The sequence below is a fragment of the Elgaria multicarinata genome, chromosome 10 (assembly GCF_023053635.1).
Source record: "Elgaria multicarinata webbii isolate HBS135686 ecotype San Diego chromosome 10, rElgMul1.1.pri, whole genome shotgun sequence".
Lineage (NCBI taxonomy): Eukaryota > Metazoa > Chordata > Lepidosauria > Squamata > Anguidae > Elgaria > Elgaria multicarinata.
In genome coordinates, this window is record NC_086180.1 from 56,641,978 (window position 1) to 56,657,428 (window position 15,451).

The 15,451-nt window shown below is 37.8% G+C and overlaps 2 protein-coding genes across 6 annotated transcripts in view; one reads left to right on the forward strand and one right to left on the reverse strand.

The window, feature by feature from the left end:
* The window catches only part of OCIAD1 (OCIA domain containing 1), a 236,243-nt gene that overhangs the window by 163,246 nt on the left and 57,546 nt on the right, over positions 1–15,451 (forward strand). The gene's annotated exons all lie outside the window — the stretch shown is intronic.
* FRYL (FRY like transcription coactivator) overlaps positions 1–15,451 on the reverse strand; it is a 161,276-nt gene that overhangs the window by 126,458 nt on the left and 19,367 nt on the right. For 3 of the 5 annotated variants that reach the window (XM_063135769.1, XM_063135765.1, XM_063135764.1), the window contains exon 1: positions 8,599–8,921. The exons of 1 other annotated variant lie outside the window; for it this stretch is intronic. In XM_063135769.1, coding sequence (XP_062991839.1) covers positions 8,599–8,773 — 175 coding nt within the window. In that variant the 5' untranslated portion in view covers positions 8,774–8,921. Of the gene's footprint in view, positions 1–8,598; positions 8,922–10,593; positions 10,635–15,451 lie in introns of those variants that run through there. One more of the 5 variants, XM_063135766.1, reaches the window with a different exon arrangement.

The following is a 15,451-nucleotide window of genomic DNA, read 5'->3' on the forward strand; positions in this document are numbered from 1 at the left end:
AGCATGCAAGGAGGAACACCCATGATGTAGCTGTCTCAGCCAAGATAACATACTTACAGCTGCTGCTCCATGACTTTAGCAGGGATTTAATGTTAATTTCAAAAAGCACAGAATCCTGTAGGCTCAACATCATGTCTCAGGGAGCTGCTGCAGCAGCAGCAGCTACAATTGTGTTGGTATGGCTTGTCTAACGGTCATCCCTTTTTTGCTCACAGGCAACAGAGTTTTGGCCCACAGCATCGGTGCTTCATTACCATGCAGTCTCCGAGTGACGCACAACTATAGTAGAAATGCTGCTGAATGCAGATGAACTCTCCAGTAAGTAAAATAAAGCACACACACACTTGTCATTAGAGGATGCCCTTCAGGATACTCATATTTCCTTATGACAGACACCAAACCCAGAGAAATAGCAAAAAAGCAGTTCAAGTCACAGTTTTTAGTTAGTCACCTTGTTAGTAAACACAGAAGGGTGGGAGTTTGGAACTTTGACCTGAAATGTATTGCAGCAGCTCTCATTGCTACCAGAATAAAATGGGTAGTAGAAAAAAGGAACTTGCCTTTTTACAAACTGCAGACAAAATATTTCTGTATTACTCTGTATTGGATTCCAACTTCAAAACTGCTTTTCCTCTGCTTATAAGTGCAGTAAATGTATTATTTCTCTAACTCCTCACAGCCAGTCAATAAGCAGTAACTTCTCAACATGCTTGTAAAGATGCATAGTACTTAAACCATTGAAGATAATGTTAGCTAATGGAATAGGAGTGGCATTGTAATTGTTCTCTAGGCTTTCTAAAATTACTTAATGCAATATATCCTGACATTCAATCATATTCTCCAAAGTCTCATTTCCTAAACAGTGGGCACTTAAGAAAAAAAGGTAATAGAAGAGCCAAGTATTTAGTTTGCTTCCACAGAATATCAACATTTATTGTTACTTTGACGTCATATAAAACTGACAGCTCTGAACCAAGTTTTAAAATGTAATAATTATTCTATTTGGCTCTGAGTATGAGACCTCAACGTATAATCTTTTTTGTCCTTCAAAGAAGCTTGAAACACAGCTATGGCTGCGTTCAGACAACACTACAGTCAACAGTATCAATTTGACAGTTGTTTATCTGGGGGATACTCTCCAAACAACATAATAACCAACCGTGGTGTGGATTAGGAGCAGTGTTCACGCTGAGCTGACTCGCTCAGCCAAAAATCTATCCAGCCAGCTGGACCAGAGTGGCAGCCACTACTTTGACCAGTCTTGCCTTGCGACTCTGTGGCTTGGCTGATATATTTCTTTTTAAGAATAAAAAAAAAAGGAAACCCTTCCACACACCAACCTGGTACATGAGGATTGAAGAAAAGTAAATTGACCAGGAGAGCCAGAGCATTCACCCCACCAACCATTCCAGTTTTCCTCCCCCAAGCAGTTTTGGAAAGGGTTCCTTCTATATTAAAAACAATGATGCAGTGGTAGATGTCCTGTTCAACCAAGAGCCCAGTGAAGTGCTTGGCAGGGCACTACATCTACCTTGGGATAACAGTCTTTGTTTTTGTTTAAGTAGGACAAGGAACCCCTTCTTAATAATGCTGGTAAGTTGAGAAGAGAAGGCCGTGTTCAGATGACACAACAGTCAATCCGGTACCCTCAACGCGACATGCTAATAAGCATCCATCGAGTAGACTATTAACACAGGGTTGACTATTGAGAAGCGGGCGTAGTAGTTGAGCGGGAGACTGCTCAGCAACCCTGCAGGTAGGAAGCGGGCTGGCAAAGTGGAGTGGCATCTTGTGGGGGGAGGGAGCCTGGAGGGCATTTGCCCAGGGCTCCCTCAGACCTATTAGTACCACTGCACTCATTAATTTGTTTAATTATTAGGTGGTTTTTGGCTTGGAATGACCAGTTAATAGGATACTCTGTACTTTCCTAACCTGGCAACTTCCAGATGTGATAGATTATATCTTCTTGGCTTGAGTTGATGGGAATTGAAGTTCAACACTTCTGGAGGGCACCAAACTGGGGAATGCTGCTCTATTAACTAAAAAAATGCTGAATTATGACATAGCACTTGCCCAAATCCTGCCTGCTCTATTGCTTTTTAGGAAACTGAAAGAGAGCTCTGGTTTCAATAGCATACACTAATACGCTAACTCAAGTCAGCCAGTATAGTGCTTCCTTAAGATTACACAAGTGAAGGGAAGCACACTCTGGCCCTCTGCATCAGCAAGAGGACTAGGGGCTGCTGGGGTGGTCTCAGTGTTTATGTATATGGGGTGGTCTCAGTGTTTATGTATAAATAGAGGTTTTCAACCTCTTGTAAACTACATTGAGGTAACTTGATTGAAAGGTGGGGCTGTGAATCTTTAAATATAATTGAAACACTCCTCTTTGGAGATTTGAATATACTCCTTTCTAGCAACCATTATCTTAATGCTACCAGACAAATTTAGATCTGTTTCGCTCTTTAGTTGCTTCTTTGAAGTAACATTTTTTTCCTTTGGAGAAAATGTTAATGTCAATCCAATGTAATTTAAGTCTAATTTTTCCTTAATATTGATTTCAGCAATCTGTAATGGAGATGCTGCTTTGCTGTAACTGGATCTCATGATGTACCAATAATGTGATGGGATACTAGAATCTGTGGGTTGGGAACATAGACTTTTTCATCACCAGCACCATTGAACCAACAACAGCAGAGGAAGGACTTGTATGTGAATCTATGTAGTGACCAGACATGAGAATGGCAAGAATCCCATTGCAAAAGAAGCTTGTGGGAGCGTTCTTGCAAATTAAAGCTTGTAAATATTATCAGAGTCTGCTCAGTGAGCCGATGACTGAGGTACAGTATATAGACTTTTAAGTATATGGACTTGTAGTGGTACTCAATAGATTTACCACTAACAGTGCAATCCTATGCATGTCAACTCAGAAGTAAACTGCACTTAGTTCAATGGGACTTACCCTCAGATAGGTATGTATAATAGTGCAGCCATAGTTATCTTTCAGTTAAAATAAATTACTGATATTAATAAACCAAATGTGAATGGCCATGATTGCTTTAACCAAATAAATTTAAAATATCTGGAATAAACAAGTAATATTTAATGTATACATCCCTTAAACATCCCTACCCAAAAACACACAATCCATATTACTTGGTTATACTGACAATGCATATATAAATAAGAGGTAGTTGTAACTAAATGTAATCACTAGATACATTTTAAAAGATATGGCATAAATCCTCCAAAGGGTTATTAACGTCTAATTCAAGGGGCAGGGGAGCGGTAAGCAGGTTTGCTTGGAGGTTATCTGGTAGCCCCTAACTTTTTTTATTTTTGAGTAAAATAATTTCCCAGTTGATATATGGGGTGGATTGTGAAGCCTGAGCAATATACACTTCTTAGCAATGATACATACATTAATTTAACATCTCTTTTTGTTAGCCCCAAGGCAACAAAGGCATTCTGTTATGATGCATACAGAGGTTGGACATCCTTCGGTAAAAGCCAGAGTGCATAAGGCAATACTCTCATACGTGCTCAAGTTACATAAATCACTAATGTATTGATACTCTTAAAAATGCTTCATGGAAAAGTCAATTTCTAGTAGGTGCACAAAGAAAGGAAAGATGCTACTATCAGATTGTGATTAGAAGAGATCTAAGTGCATTAGATTCCATTGGTTAACATCTGGTTGCTGTTGTAAGAATTCCCTACTAGGTACAAAAATAGTGGTACTGCTTTATCAAGGTGAACGATTCTCAGCAACAATATATTTAAAAGCTTACATAGAATAAATGTTTTCTTACAGGCAAGCTAATACAGTTTTTGCTTCTTTGGATAGCAGATATACTGGATTACCAATAAAATTTACATGTGGCCAATACACAATAGAAGATATCACACATTATACTTTACAACGTTATCTTCTGCATAGTGTTCATCGAGACAGATTGGCCCCTTGACAGAAAGCTTAGAGACTTTCAAGTTATTAGCTACACCCTTGCTGATGTGGCTAAATTTGTTACCTACAGAGTAGCACTGTTTGCAATAGTAGCTGGAAAAATTAGGAATAAGCTTGTACAGACCATTCCAATACCCAGTAGCGGAGACCACACTTATATGAACTGTCCTGAAGATAATTTCTACTCTTTGTGCTGGGTTTTCAACACTACATTTACACCGTTTTATGGCTGAAACAGATACATCTGTTTCAGGATACGAAGAACAGAGACCCAATGTTTGTAGATATTTTTGTATAATTAAAGATGTATTTACCAAAACAGATAACTAATATGCTTAAGTTTCCCAAGGCACATGCCCTTTATTTACTACTTTTAAGATACATATGACCTTGAAGCTTTTGCACAATGCTCAACTAGTTAATCTGAATTTTGAGAACAATTATCAATGATTATTATGAGTCACTTGATCTGACTTGTTATCTGCATGAAAGCACACAGACCTCACAAGGCCAAATAAGTTTGTCTATTGCTATAGAGAAACTATAGCAACTTAACAGGTGTGAAAGCCTTTCTGGCTGAAAGTCCAATGTTGCTTTATAACAAACAAAGGGCATATACTTCACTAAAGCTTTAATTTCGCACAATACTATTTTCTATTTTACGAAAACCAAAATTACTATCAATTTCTTTTAAAGTTTAATATTAAACTTTTTATATTTAGTATTTAAACACCATGGAAAAAATATTGCCTAAGTTGCACAGATACTTCCTTTCTTTACTATGTACTCATATCAGAAAAGCGTAACTATTACTGTTACAAATTCTTAGTAATTCGAACAGTTTTCCATCAACATCTACTTCAGTAAGCAGATGTTATAAATCTAAAACTCCAGCTTTTATAAAAGACAATCAACAGCAAATTCCCATTGCTTATCAATACGCTACCCAAACACAGAAGAAGCAGTCTAATAGCTATACACGTTTACACAACTTTAGTGCCGTTACCATCACAGTTCAAACTACTTTCTCACATTAATAAGTCCTTTAAGTATGGTTCTATGTCCTATTTTATTTATTACCTGTGCCAGACTCCCATCTTCTATTAACATCCCACTAGTAATCCAGCAGTTCACTGCTGTGTGCTAGAAGAGCACTTCATTCCATTATCAGGATACAAAAATAGAAATAAGCAGATAATTTAAAGAGGATTCAGTTGCTGTCTACTATTGTAAAAACTAAAGCATGATTGTAGGATACTATAAATCTGTGTTTCGTAAATGACTACCTCACAGTTCTGTAATAGTGGTAATGCAAAGTAATTTGAGTAAATTTCTAATGACATAGCCATTTGGCAGCATTTAAACAATCCACATACAGAATTAATCTTCAAGGGAGGGATTAGAGTACTCTATGCCTGTTATCTCAATTGCTCAACCAGTACAAACGCTGAAAGACCTCTTTCACTTTCGCTGCTGAAGGTTGCCACCTGCAGCCTTACTGTGTCACAATAGTACACCACAGTGGCATTACTTCAGTCAAAAAGATTAGCAGTCCCAAATGTAAATAAGATTCAGAACCAAAATATGAAAAAAGTTAATTTGCCAGTGTACCTCACACTACATTGGTTTTATAAGTGCAGCCCTCTATGAGACTATTAATTACATGCAGTTGCTCTACGGCCATTGTTTGTAGGAAGGGTATGTATACGAGGCACAGAATGCCCTTTAAATTGAGGAAGGGCTTGTCAACCAGTATAATACAGTAAATAGTACAAAACTCAACTATATTTATCCTTTGAAATCTGGTCTCCAACTTCTGATCCATGTGAACTCTGTAGACAAAGGGCTGAGGAAAGGCAACCCTGTGCATGCTCAGAAGTATTCTTTTCCCCAAAACAACTTGCATATGCAAAAAAAAAAAAAAAACTTTATCAACTAATGCAGTATACAGATGGCGCTGGCTTTTGCACCAGTTTCCAGATTAAATTAAGTACTAGGGAGAATCTTTCTACTTCTTTCATGGCAGAAGTGAACTGACAGGTAAAAAGGCAGCTGGAAAGTATTGTTAAACCTCTCCTCACTTCCTGGAGTGCTGTGATGTTCTAGGGGCAGCACTGAAGGGTTTAGTTTCCTTTGAGTGAGAGAGCACTGGAGACTTCAAGTCAAACTAGATGACCCATCAAGTGTGATTCCAGTTATACATACTTAATGCTTAATTAAAAATAGCAACTGTGGACCCTCCCAACCCAGACTGAGACAATACTGTGGTAAGGGGGGAGGGGCTTTTAAGCCTACACTCTATGTTATTTTCCCAGATTAAAAAAATGCTCCTCCCCACAAACTGCTATCCAAAATGAGTGAAAATAGTTGCTTCCTCTCTGGGACAAACAGCAAATGGGAGAGGGAAGAGAAATCCTTGTTGAAGAAATGCCATTGGGGGCAAACCCTACCTAATGTTCCCAGGTCTACAGTGGGCCTCTCTGCAGCTGCTATTCAGTAATCAGGAATGGATCTCCTGTTGCTTTCTAGAGAGTTAGCAGCAACCGTGAGGGTAGGATCAGGATCAGCTACAGTGCTAGATGTAGAGGTCTCCTCATGGGCAAAAAGCAACATCTGCAGGAGTTTTAATCAGGAAAATGGGGGCGGGGTGTAACCGTTCCCTAGGTCTGAAGGCCCAGTTTAATTTGAGCTCCTCCTGGGGTGGCAGCTACCATGAACTTTTTAAAAAGTGACCATGCGGGAAATCTGTCAAGTTTATTTTTAAGAACAGTCAATATTAGTTAGATATAGAAAGAAATCGTAGAACTGGTTAGAAGATCACCATGTTCAAACAATTAGCTTAGCCTCTACAACATGATAGAATTAACCCTCACACATACACAAATACCTCATTAAATCCAAGAACTTCATACATCACTGTTTTCACATCTGTCAATATTCTAAATAAAATGCAAGTGTATTAGTTTCCAAAGCATAATGGCTGGACCATGAACAAGAAGTCTCCAGTTCAAATCTTACTTTTGCTTCAGCTCATTTGCAAAAGGACAATTCTGACTTATCTTATGGGTCAGTTGCAAATATTACCAGAACATGAAGCAGTTTAGAAGTTTAAAGTGCTATGTAAGAACTAATTTTATCTATCAAGAGAACTGAAAATTTCCCACTCTAAAACAATTCCACTCTTCCAGTATTACATGGCATGAGAACTCAACAATGGAAAGTAAGTGCTGAAAGTGTTAAAGACCTCACTTTATTTCAACTTGGCCAGGAAGATTGTGGTTAGTATGGTGAAACAAAACGTTTTTATAGAAAAGTCTATATCAAAAGGCTCTTAAAAAACACTTACATTGTCAGCAATGCCACTTGTTAAAAGCGTTTGTCATATTTTAAAAATATATAATTTGTTTAGGTACTATAACTATACTCTTGGGATGTTATGCAAGTAAGAAGGAATCATAACATTTGCATGACCCATAAATTGCTAAAACGGATTACTTTGGCAAAGGAATAGAAAACGGCCCAATTACATTTTTAGAGCTATGGAAATATGCTGATGAACAAAATTACTTGCTACAAACATCCCTAGGAAGGGAAAACCTAGACTACAGAGACTAAGATCTTGACTCCATACTTGCTATATTGGAAGCAGATGAGACAGAAAGAGATAGCCATTCTAAATTCAAACATATTAGCTAGATATTTTGGATTGGATCCTGAGGTCCTATAAGCACAACTCTACCCACAATACATTCTTTCCAGGAGAAAGGGAGGGAAGGAGATTTTCAAAAACTCATCCTCCTCCCTGGAACCCCCACAATCCCTGAAAAGGGCAAAAGTGAAAGTAGCAAAAATCACCTTCCCTACCTCTTCCTTCAGCAGGAGCTTCACTGGATTTCTGCTAATATTTGCTGAATTCAACCATGTTTTATTATTTTGTTATTAATTTAAAATGTTTGCAAGCTATACCAAGTGCATTGGAATACTGAAAGAGAAGCCCAACCTGATCTCCACAGACAACTCATGCTATGAAGAACAGCAATGTAAGCCATCGATCAATAGCATATCTAGTTATTAAAACTTCACAAGCATTTGATGTTTAGCCATCACCAGATGAGGCTTCATACTGAGGGACAGAGCAGAGCAACAATATTGCAGAAAATGAGAGCGAGAATGCTGCAAACTTAACATAACTACCATTACAAGAAGCTAAAGCCCAAGCAAAAAAAAATACACAAGGAGCCCAAGCAAAAATTATACAAGACATGACAAAAGTCCATCTTCCACATTAGGTATGCAACAGTTTTACCCTACTAGCTACAATACAGTAGAATCTGAATATTTTTTCAGGAAATTATTCAAATGTTCCTTCATGCAGCCTTTATAATGAGATGCAATATTCTCAGATTTTAATGGACCTCCAATGACATTCATGATTTGGGTAATTATTTTAAGTACATTAATCCCTTCTACCATAAATGGACACAAACCTCTATTTACAAAGTCAGAAAAGTCTTTTTAACACTTCAAGTATCACAGCCCAACTAAATTTCAACTGACAAATATTTTTAAAAAACAAAACAAAAACACTTGTCTTAAAACTGCCAAAAATTAAGAGTCACACAGATACATACTATAATCAGGATGCACAAGACAAAAGTCATCTTCATCTATAGTCTGTCCTAATGAAAGCAGGCTGATGCGCTTCATTTTCAGCAGCTTCGGAGAGCTTTCACAGATAGTACTTTCAACTTCCAAAACTACATCTCCCGACATGACAGAAGGCACCATTCTTTTAAAAAAATCCATGTTTGAGGTTTACCATTTACCCCAATACTGATTCAAGTCTTCAGTTAACTGCACCAAATGTAAATCCAGGTGCTTGTGCAAACTTCCTTGAAGAGACTTTTAAAAGCTGGCCTGGTTATGCTACTTTGCATAATGACATCATAACAAACTGGGGTGGTGCTCAAACACCAGCAAGGCAGCTGCTAACACGCCACGTTTCAAAGGCATACATTTAACAGACTGAAGCAGTCCAACCATTAGGAAAATCTATAGGACTGTTAACTGCTATTAACATAAACTAATAAATTTAGCTAAAATAAAATTTTAAATAGTCATAAATATGTGAAATGTATACATATATGGGCAAAATGTTATCCAATGAGTTAGAAGTTTTCGTTTTATCTTGTACAGGGAGGAGTACACATCTGCACTCAAAGATAATCGTTATCACTTTGAAACGTATAGTAGCTGCCAGAGTTTCCAATATTACATGATCTCAATTAGTTCAGTTTTTAACACAACCAAACAGAAATTACTAAAGAGAAAAGAAAAAAGTTTAGATGATTTACTGCAAAAGAAATCACGTTAGCAACCAAACACAGCATTTTATATACAAAGTAGCATAAGTTCAGTTTTCCATATTTCAATAATTATCAAAAGACATCAGTTATGTGGGAAGTAATCACATCTGCAGCTTTTTAAATTATTATTCAAAGGAACCCATAAAGCAGCGTACAACTTTACATCATAACAAATAATTTGAACAGAAGTTTCAATGAGTAGTTTTGTTTTGAAGAATTCCTCCTGTTAATTCCCACCTCCTGAAGCAGCAGTCAAACAAGTTATGTGCACTTGATACTTTAACAGAGGAGTTCTATCACCACATGAAAATGGCCCTTTTTTTTTACAAAAATGCATAACACAAGTAGCACTTGGGGTTTTCTTTATGGGACATCTCAACAATACTAGCCTTGCCCCATTTGCTACTATGGGCAGTATCCAATGGTGTGCTTATGACCCCACCGATTCTTGTCTGCAAGTGGTACCCACCGCTTATACAAGGGAGATTTAGCATTTCTGGGGGCAACCCAAAACGAGTAGAAATCTTCATTTCTGGAAGAAGGCAGGTTGGCAGGACTTGTATGAGGTAGGTCTGCAGGCTTGCCTCCTTCCAGAAACAAGTATTTCCTCTTGTTTCTGGTCTTCCTCTAGGAAGCACAAAATTTCCCTTGCATTAGTGGTGGGTCCCACATGAAGGGAATCGACAGGGGTGTAAGCGCTCTGTTGGATTCTGCCGTATAAATTGACCCCCAATATATGCAGTTTTGTCTATTTATTAAGTTTCTTCAGTCCCCTCTCCTTCACACAGAAGGAGGGCTACTAGTCTACTTTTTTCCTACAGAAAGTTAGGATCTGTATTTAGAGCTGGTTCAAACATTGATGCATCTCACTCGATTCATCTGAAGTATGAAAAGCCATAAAGAAATATTGTGTTTGATCTTCCAAAGTTCACACACATAAGTCATCACTTGGTGCTGTAGTCAACAAAATGAGGACCAAGTATGCTTGTATTTGACTTTACATATTTGTAGCTAGTGGTCACATTTCCTTCATGCAGTTATATTTCTTAGCTATATTTGGAGGTCTGCCAAACAGGACATTATATATAAAGAAATCTAATTAGATCAGTGAAACTGCAAAGTATTAATGCAACAGAATTGCACAATGCGCCTAGTTTTATATAAATTGCATATTTTGATCACAACTCATCCACACCATACAGACATACATATGTTCAGGTACAGTGAGTGCATATAAGTATTTCACGCATACACACTTACCACAGTTTTAGCCAGAAATCATCTATCTGGATTTGCTAGTGCAAAGCTAAATTCTGAGATATACACCATCACAGAGGAAGATGAACCATTTTAACTAAGAAAAGAAATAATGAATAAATAAAATGTAATACTTGTACTGAATGGTTAACACTTTAGTAAAAAGATATATTTGCATAATTAAAACTTGCTATTTAATTTTTTCAAACTTATTTGACAGCTTTAAGATACACAAGGTTTGGAAACCTCCATGTAAAAACTCTGGAAGCTAAGGCTCCATTCATTGTCTAAAGTTACTCATCTTCCACCATTTCAGAAGCACTAAAATTTAAACAATTCAAAACATCTCGTTCAAAAGACAACAGTATGCACATTTAATCACTTCAACTAGAAGAAAAATAAAAGGGACACTGATTCAGTGTGGCTTGTACATTTGATTCCACTTATATAGTACACTTATATAGTTCCACATCATCTGTAAGAATGATATAAGTATGGGCATCTTTCTTTTGGCATCCAGATATAATTAAGGATCATCCATAGTTTCCGCCTGTGGAAAAGCCAGGTGATACAAAACAAAGGCCTTTATACATTCCTACTACAACAGAATCCTTTCTCCATCTTTCAACACAACTTAGATTTAGCTTTTGCATTCCTCAGATGTCTCTCAACACGGTATGCATGCCTATAGCTTGACGTTACTAACACATACCAAGCTTACAAGTTGGTAACAGTTTCTTTATTTTAATGAATCTTTTAGCATAAATTAGAATTAGAAACTTATTTTATATAAATTCCTTAAAATGATTGGTAGTATTTTCATTTGTTAATGAAAATTTCGAGCACAATCATTTATCTACGGTCATCTTCAAAAATATTTATTAATTCAGTGGTCTATTGTATTTGATTACCAATATACTCAGAAACAGCAGCCAGGGGGTTTCCTGTCCATGTCTGTAGATGATTATTTATTGCGTATCATGGAAGAATTAATGTTCTTGATTGTCACAGAACTCATCAGACAGAATGAAAAGTTTATCAAATTATTTATTTAAAAGATTTGTAACCCATCAGTTAAGTGAAATCTAAAAACCAAAACCAACCACAAACAGTTTAAAATATTTTTTTGAAAATACTAAAAAAATGAAAAGATATCCATGGAGATAAAAACAAACTTTAAGATACATCTAAGCAGTAGAGTCTAGAGTGCATATCAAATAAAAAAGTCTGAAAGAATGAAAAGGTGTTTGCCCAGCACTGAAAACCCAACAAAGTAGACACTAGGCAGATCTCCCTGGGGAAGGCATAACACAATTGTGGAGTTACCACTAAAAAGGCCAGTTCACAAGTGGCTAACTGCTGAAGCTTGGTATGTGGGGGCTTCCAGAGCAATGCCTCTCTGGTGACAGTCTCTCTGATAAAGGTAAGAAATTATGGGAAGAAGTGGTCTGTCAGGTACAATGACCCTAAACTGTAAAGGTCTTTTATAGGTTAAAACCCAAACTTTGAATTGAGCCTAAAACAAACTGGGAGACAATGAAGATGTTACAATTCTGGCATAACATGAGTGTAATGCCCAATTCCAGTTAGTCCTCTTACTTCCATATTTTGTTCTAACTGAAGTTTCTGGTCTGTCTTCAAAGGCACCTCCATGAATAATGCATTATAGTAATCTAAATGGAAGTTTACCAGGACATGGATCACTGAGGCCAGGCTATCAAGAAGACACTTGCACCTCTAATGACAAATGCATCCACAAGCACTCCCAAATAATTAACTTGATCCTTTAGAGGGAGAGTGCAACCCCTTTCAGAACAGATTGAACACCACCACCATGGATAGATGAGCTGCCCACCAACAGTACACTTATGTATCCCCAAAATGGTTCCAGTATGACTAAAAAATATCACTATTAAAACATTACTCCACACACAAACACCTAGACATACAATTAAAAATGTAGTCCAGAGGGGTAACCATGTTAGCCTAATGCAGCAAGAAAAAAGAAGTAGCTACTGAGTGTCCCTTAGCACTTTAAATTCTAGTGGAGTCGATGGAGTGCGGGAGACTGGCACCCTCAGACTGCCCTTGAAGGAACTCTTCCCTTTGACTGATTAGGCCTCCTTTTGAGTACTGCATCCAGTTCTCAGCACCACACTTCAAAAAGAATGCAGATAAGCAGGAGGCGGTTCAGAGGAGGACAACGAAGATGATCAGGGGTCTAGAAACAAAGCCCTATGGGGGGAGACTGAAAGAAGTGGGCATGTTTAGCCTTGAGAAGAGTGAGGGGAGACATGATAGCACTCTTCAAGTACTTGAAAGGTTGTCTCACAGAGGCGGGCCAGGATCTCTTCTTGATCATCCCAGAGTGCAGGACACAAAATAATGGGCTCAAGTTACAGGAAGCCAGATTCTGGCTGGACATCAGGAAAAAAAGCCTAACTGTTAGAGCAGTATGACAATTGAACCAATTAGCATGGGAGGTAGTAGATTCTCCCACATTAGAGTTATGCAAGATGCAGCTGTACAGCCATCTGTCAGGTATTCTTTAAGATGGATTTCTTCATTGAGCAGGGGGTTGGACTCGATGGCCTTATAGGCCCCTTCCAACTCTACTATTCTATGATTCTATGGCATTGTCCTTTCAGAGGTAACCTGTATGTGGTAACTAACAAGTTAGACAAACAAGACCCCTGGAAATAAGCACTGCAGAGCTCAAAACCTGACCAGTGCACCTACTGAAGTATAAGAGCTGGGCTCCACCCTCCAGGCAAGCACATGCAAAGTGCCCCAGCTGCTCACACTCCCAGTGAAAATGGCTACAAAAGAGGCAGGGATAGCTTGGCCAGAGTAGTACAAGCATTAGTAACCTCAAGACTGGATTATTGCAAAGCACTCTATGTGGGGCTGCCCTTAAAGCACCTCTAGAAGCTGGAGTTACTGCGGAACACAGCAGTTTGGCTGTTGTCACAAACTGCTCCTTTTCATCATGTAACTCCTTTGCTGAGGAAACAGCACTGGCTGCCCATCTACTACTTTTAGTGTGGTAGGCCCTTTTCTTTGGAATTCCCTGCCCTTAGAGGTCAGGCAAGCATTAACACTGTGCTGCTTCCAGCACCTTCTGGAAACAGCTCTTTTCAAGGAAGCATTCCTTAACTGACCAGCCACCGTTTTAGAATCATAGAATAGCAGAGTTGGAAGGGGCCTACAAGGCCATCGAGTCCAACTCCCTGCTCAATGCAGGAATCCACCCTAAAGCATCCCTGACAGATGCTTGTCCAGCTGCCTCTTGAAGGCCTCTAGTGTGGGAGAGCCCACAACCTCCCTAGGTAACTGAATCCATTGTCGTACTGCTCTAACAGTCAGGAAGTTTTTCCTGATGTCCAGCTGGAATCTGGCTTCCTTTAACTTGAGCCAGTTATTCCGTGTCCTGCACTCTGGGAGGATCGAGAAGAGATCCTGGTCCTCCTCTGTGTGACAACCTTTTAAGTATTTGAAGAGTGCTATCATGTCTCCCCTCAATCTTCTCTTCTCCAGGCTAAACATGCCCAGTTCTTTCAGTCTCTCTTCACAGGGCTTTGTTTCCAGACCTTGTTTAATTGGTATTCTGTTTTAAAATGAATAATTTTAATATGCTGTTTGAATCTTTTTATATTTTTGCTATTGTTTTTTATGTTCACTACTCTGAAATCTATTTTCGATATGGAATGGTATATAAATATTGTAAAATAAATAAATATGACACTGGATGCAACCCATTGCGTATACTACACAGTCATCATCACAAAGGGAATCTCATATTCTGGCTTTCAGAATAGCCATTAGATTCTTAATTTTTTATAACATTTGGAATGCAGTGGTAAATATACTTCCAGTCTTTCACAAAGCATACATTGCTTCATGGCACCCTGCCACTTTCACCATTTTACAAAATATTCCACCTTATCCAGCAGAATATGTTGAATTATATTGGAAACCTTTATCTCCCATGTCATAAGACTTGCATAATTTCACTTCAACAGAACACAACTTTTAATCCTTTCTTTGTAATTCTAACCTTATCCCCCTCACACACCTATTTCAGAAACAGAAAGCTGGGAGATATTATGCTGATGATTATAATTAGAGATTACAGTTTGCCATCTGCTATAAAATGGTTCTATAAATGGTGCTGAAATACAACAATCTCAGCTGAGTGAACTCAGCTGAGCTTCACCTGATTAAAAATCTGGATCTTTGTGCTGATAAAGCAATGTTCCTTATCTATAGTTGGATTTGCCACTGTTGTGCTGATTATACATTTTAAATAAGAACTGCAACTATATTCAGTGCAAATTTTCCATTTAGGAATTAAGGAGAGAATGCAATGTCATATACCCTAGTCAACACAGGACAATAACATAATGCAGAATACGAAAAATAAAGCCTATCTTAAGACTTGCATTAAAGAAGTAAAAAAAAACACTTGATGGTCCAAAATAGACTTTAAATATAAAGAAATATGAAAATTCTTTACTGCAAGTTTCCTCACATATTCCTTTTTCTAAGAGGGAAATGCTTAACACCCATGCCAGTTACATTAACGATTTTCTATTTTTAGCATTTTGCTATTTATCTTATCAACTTGTTCCAATATGTGTAGTGAGATTATAGGTTCAAATATTATATTTGCTTTTTAAACAATAACTTCCTATTTTGAAAGAGTGCAGTCAAAAGACTTTTTTTCCTAGTGGCAAAACTTTTCTTTGGAAAACTGATGGAAATAGTTAATTGAAACTATTAAATTAAAACTCTCAACTGTGTCTAGAGCTTTTTCCCCCAGGGCACATAAAAACAAAGATAACTGCGTTGGTCCAGGAGG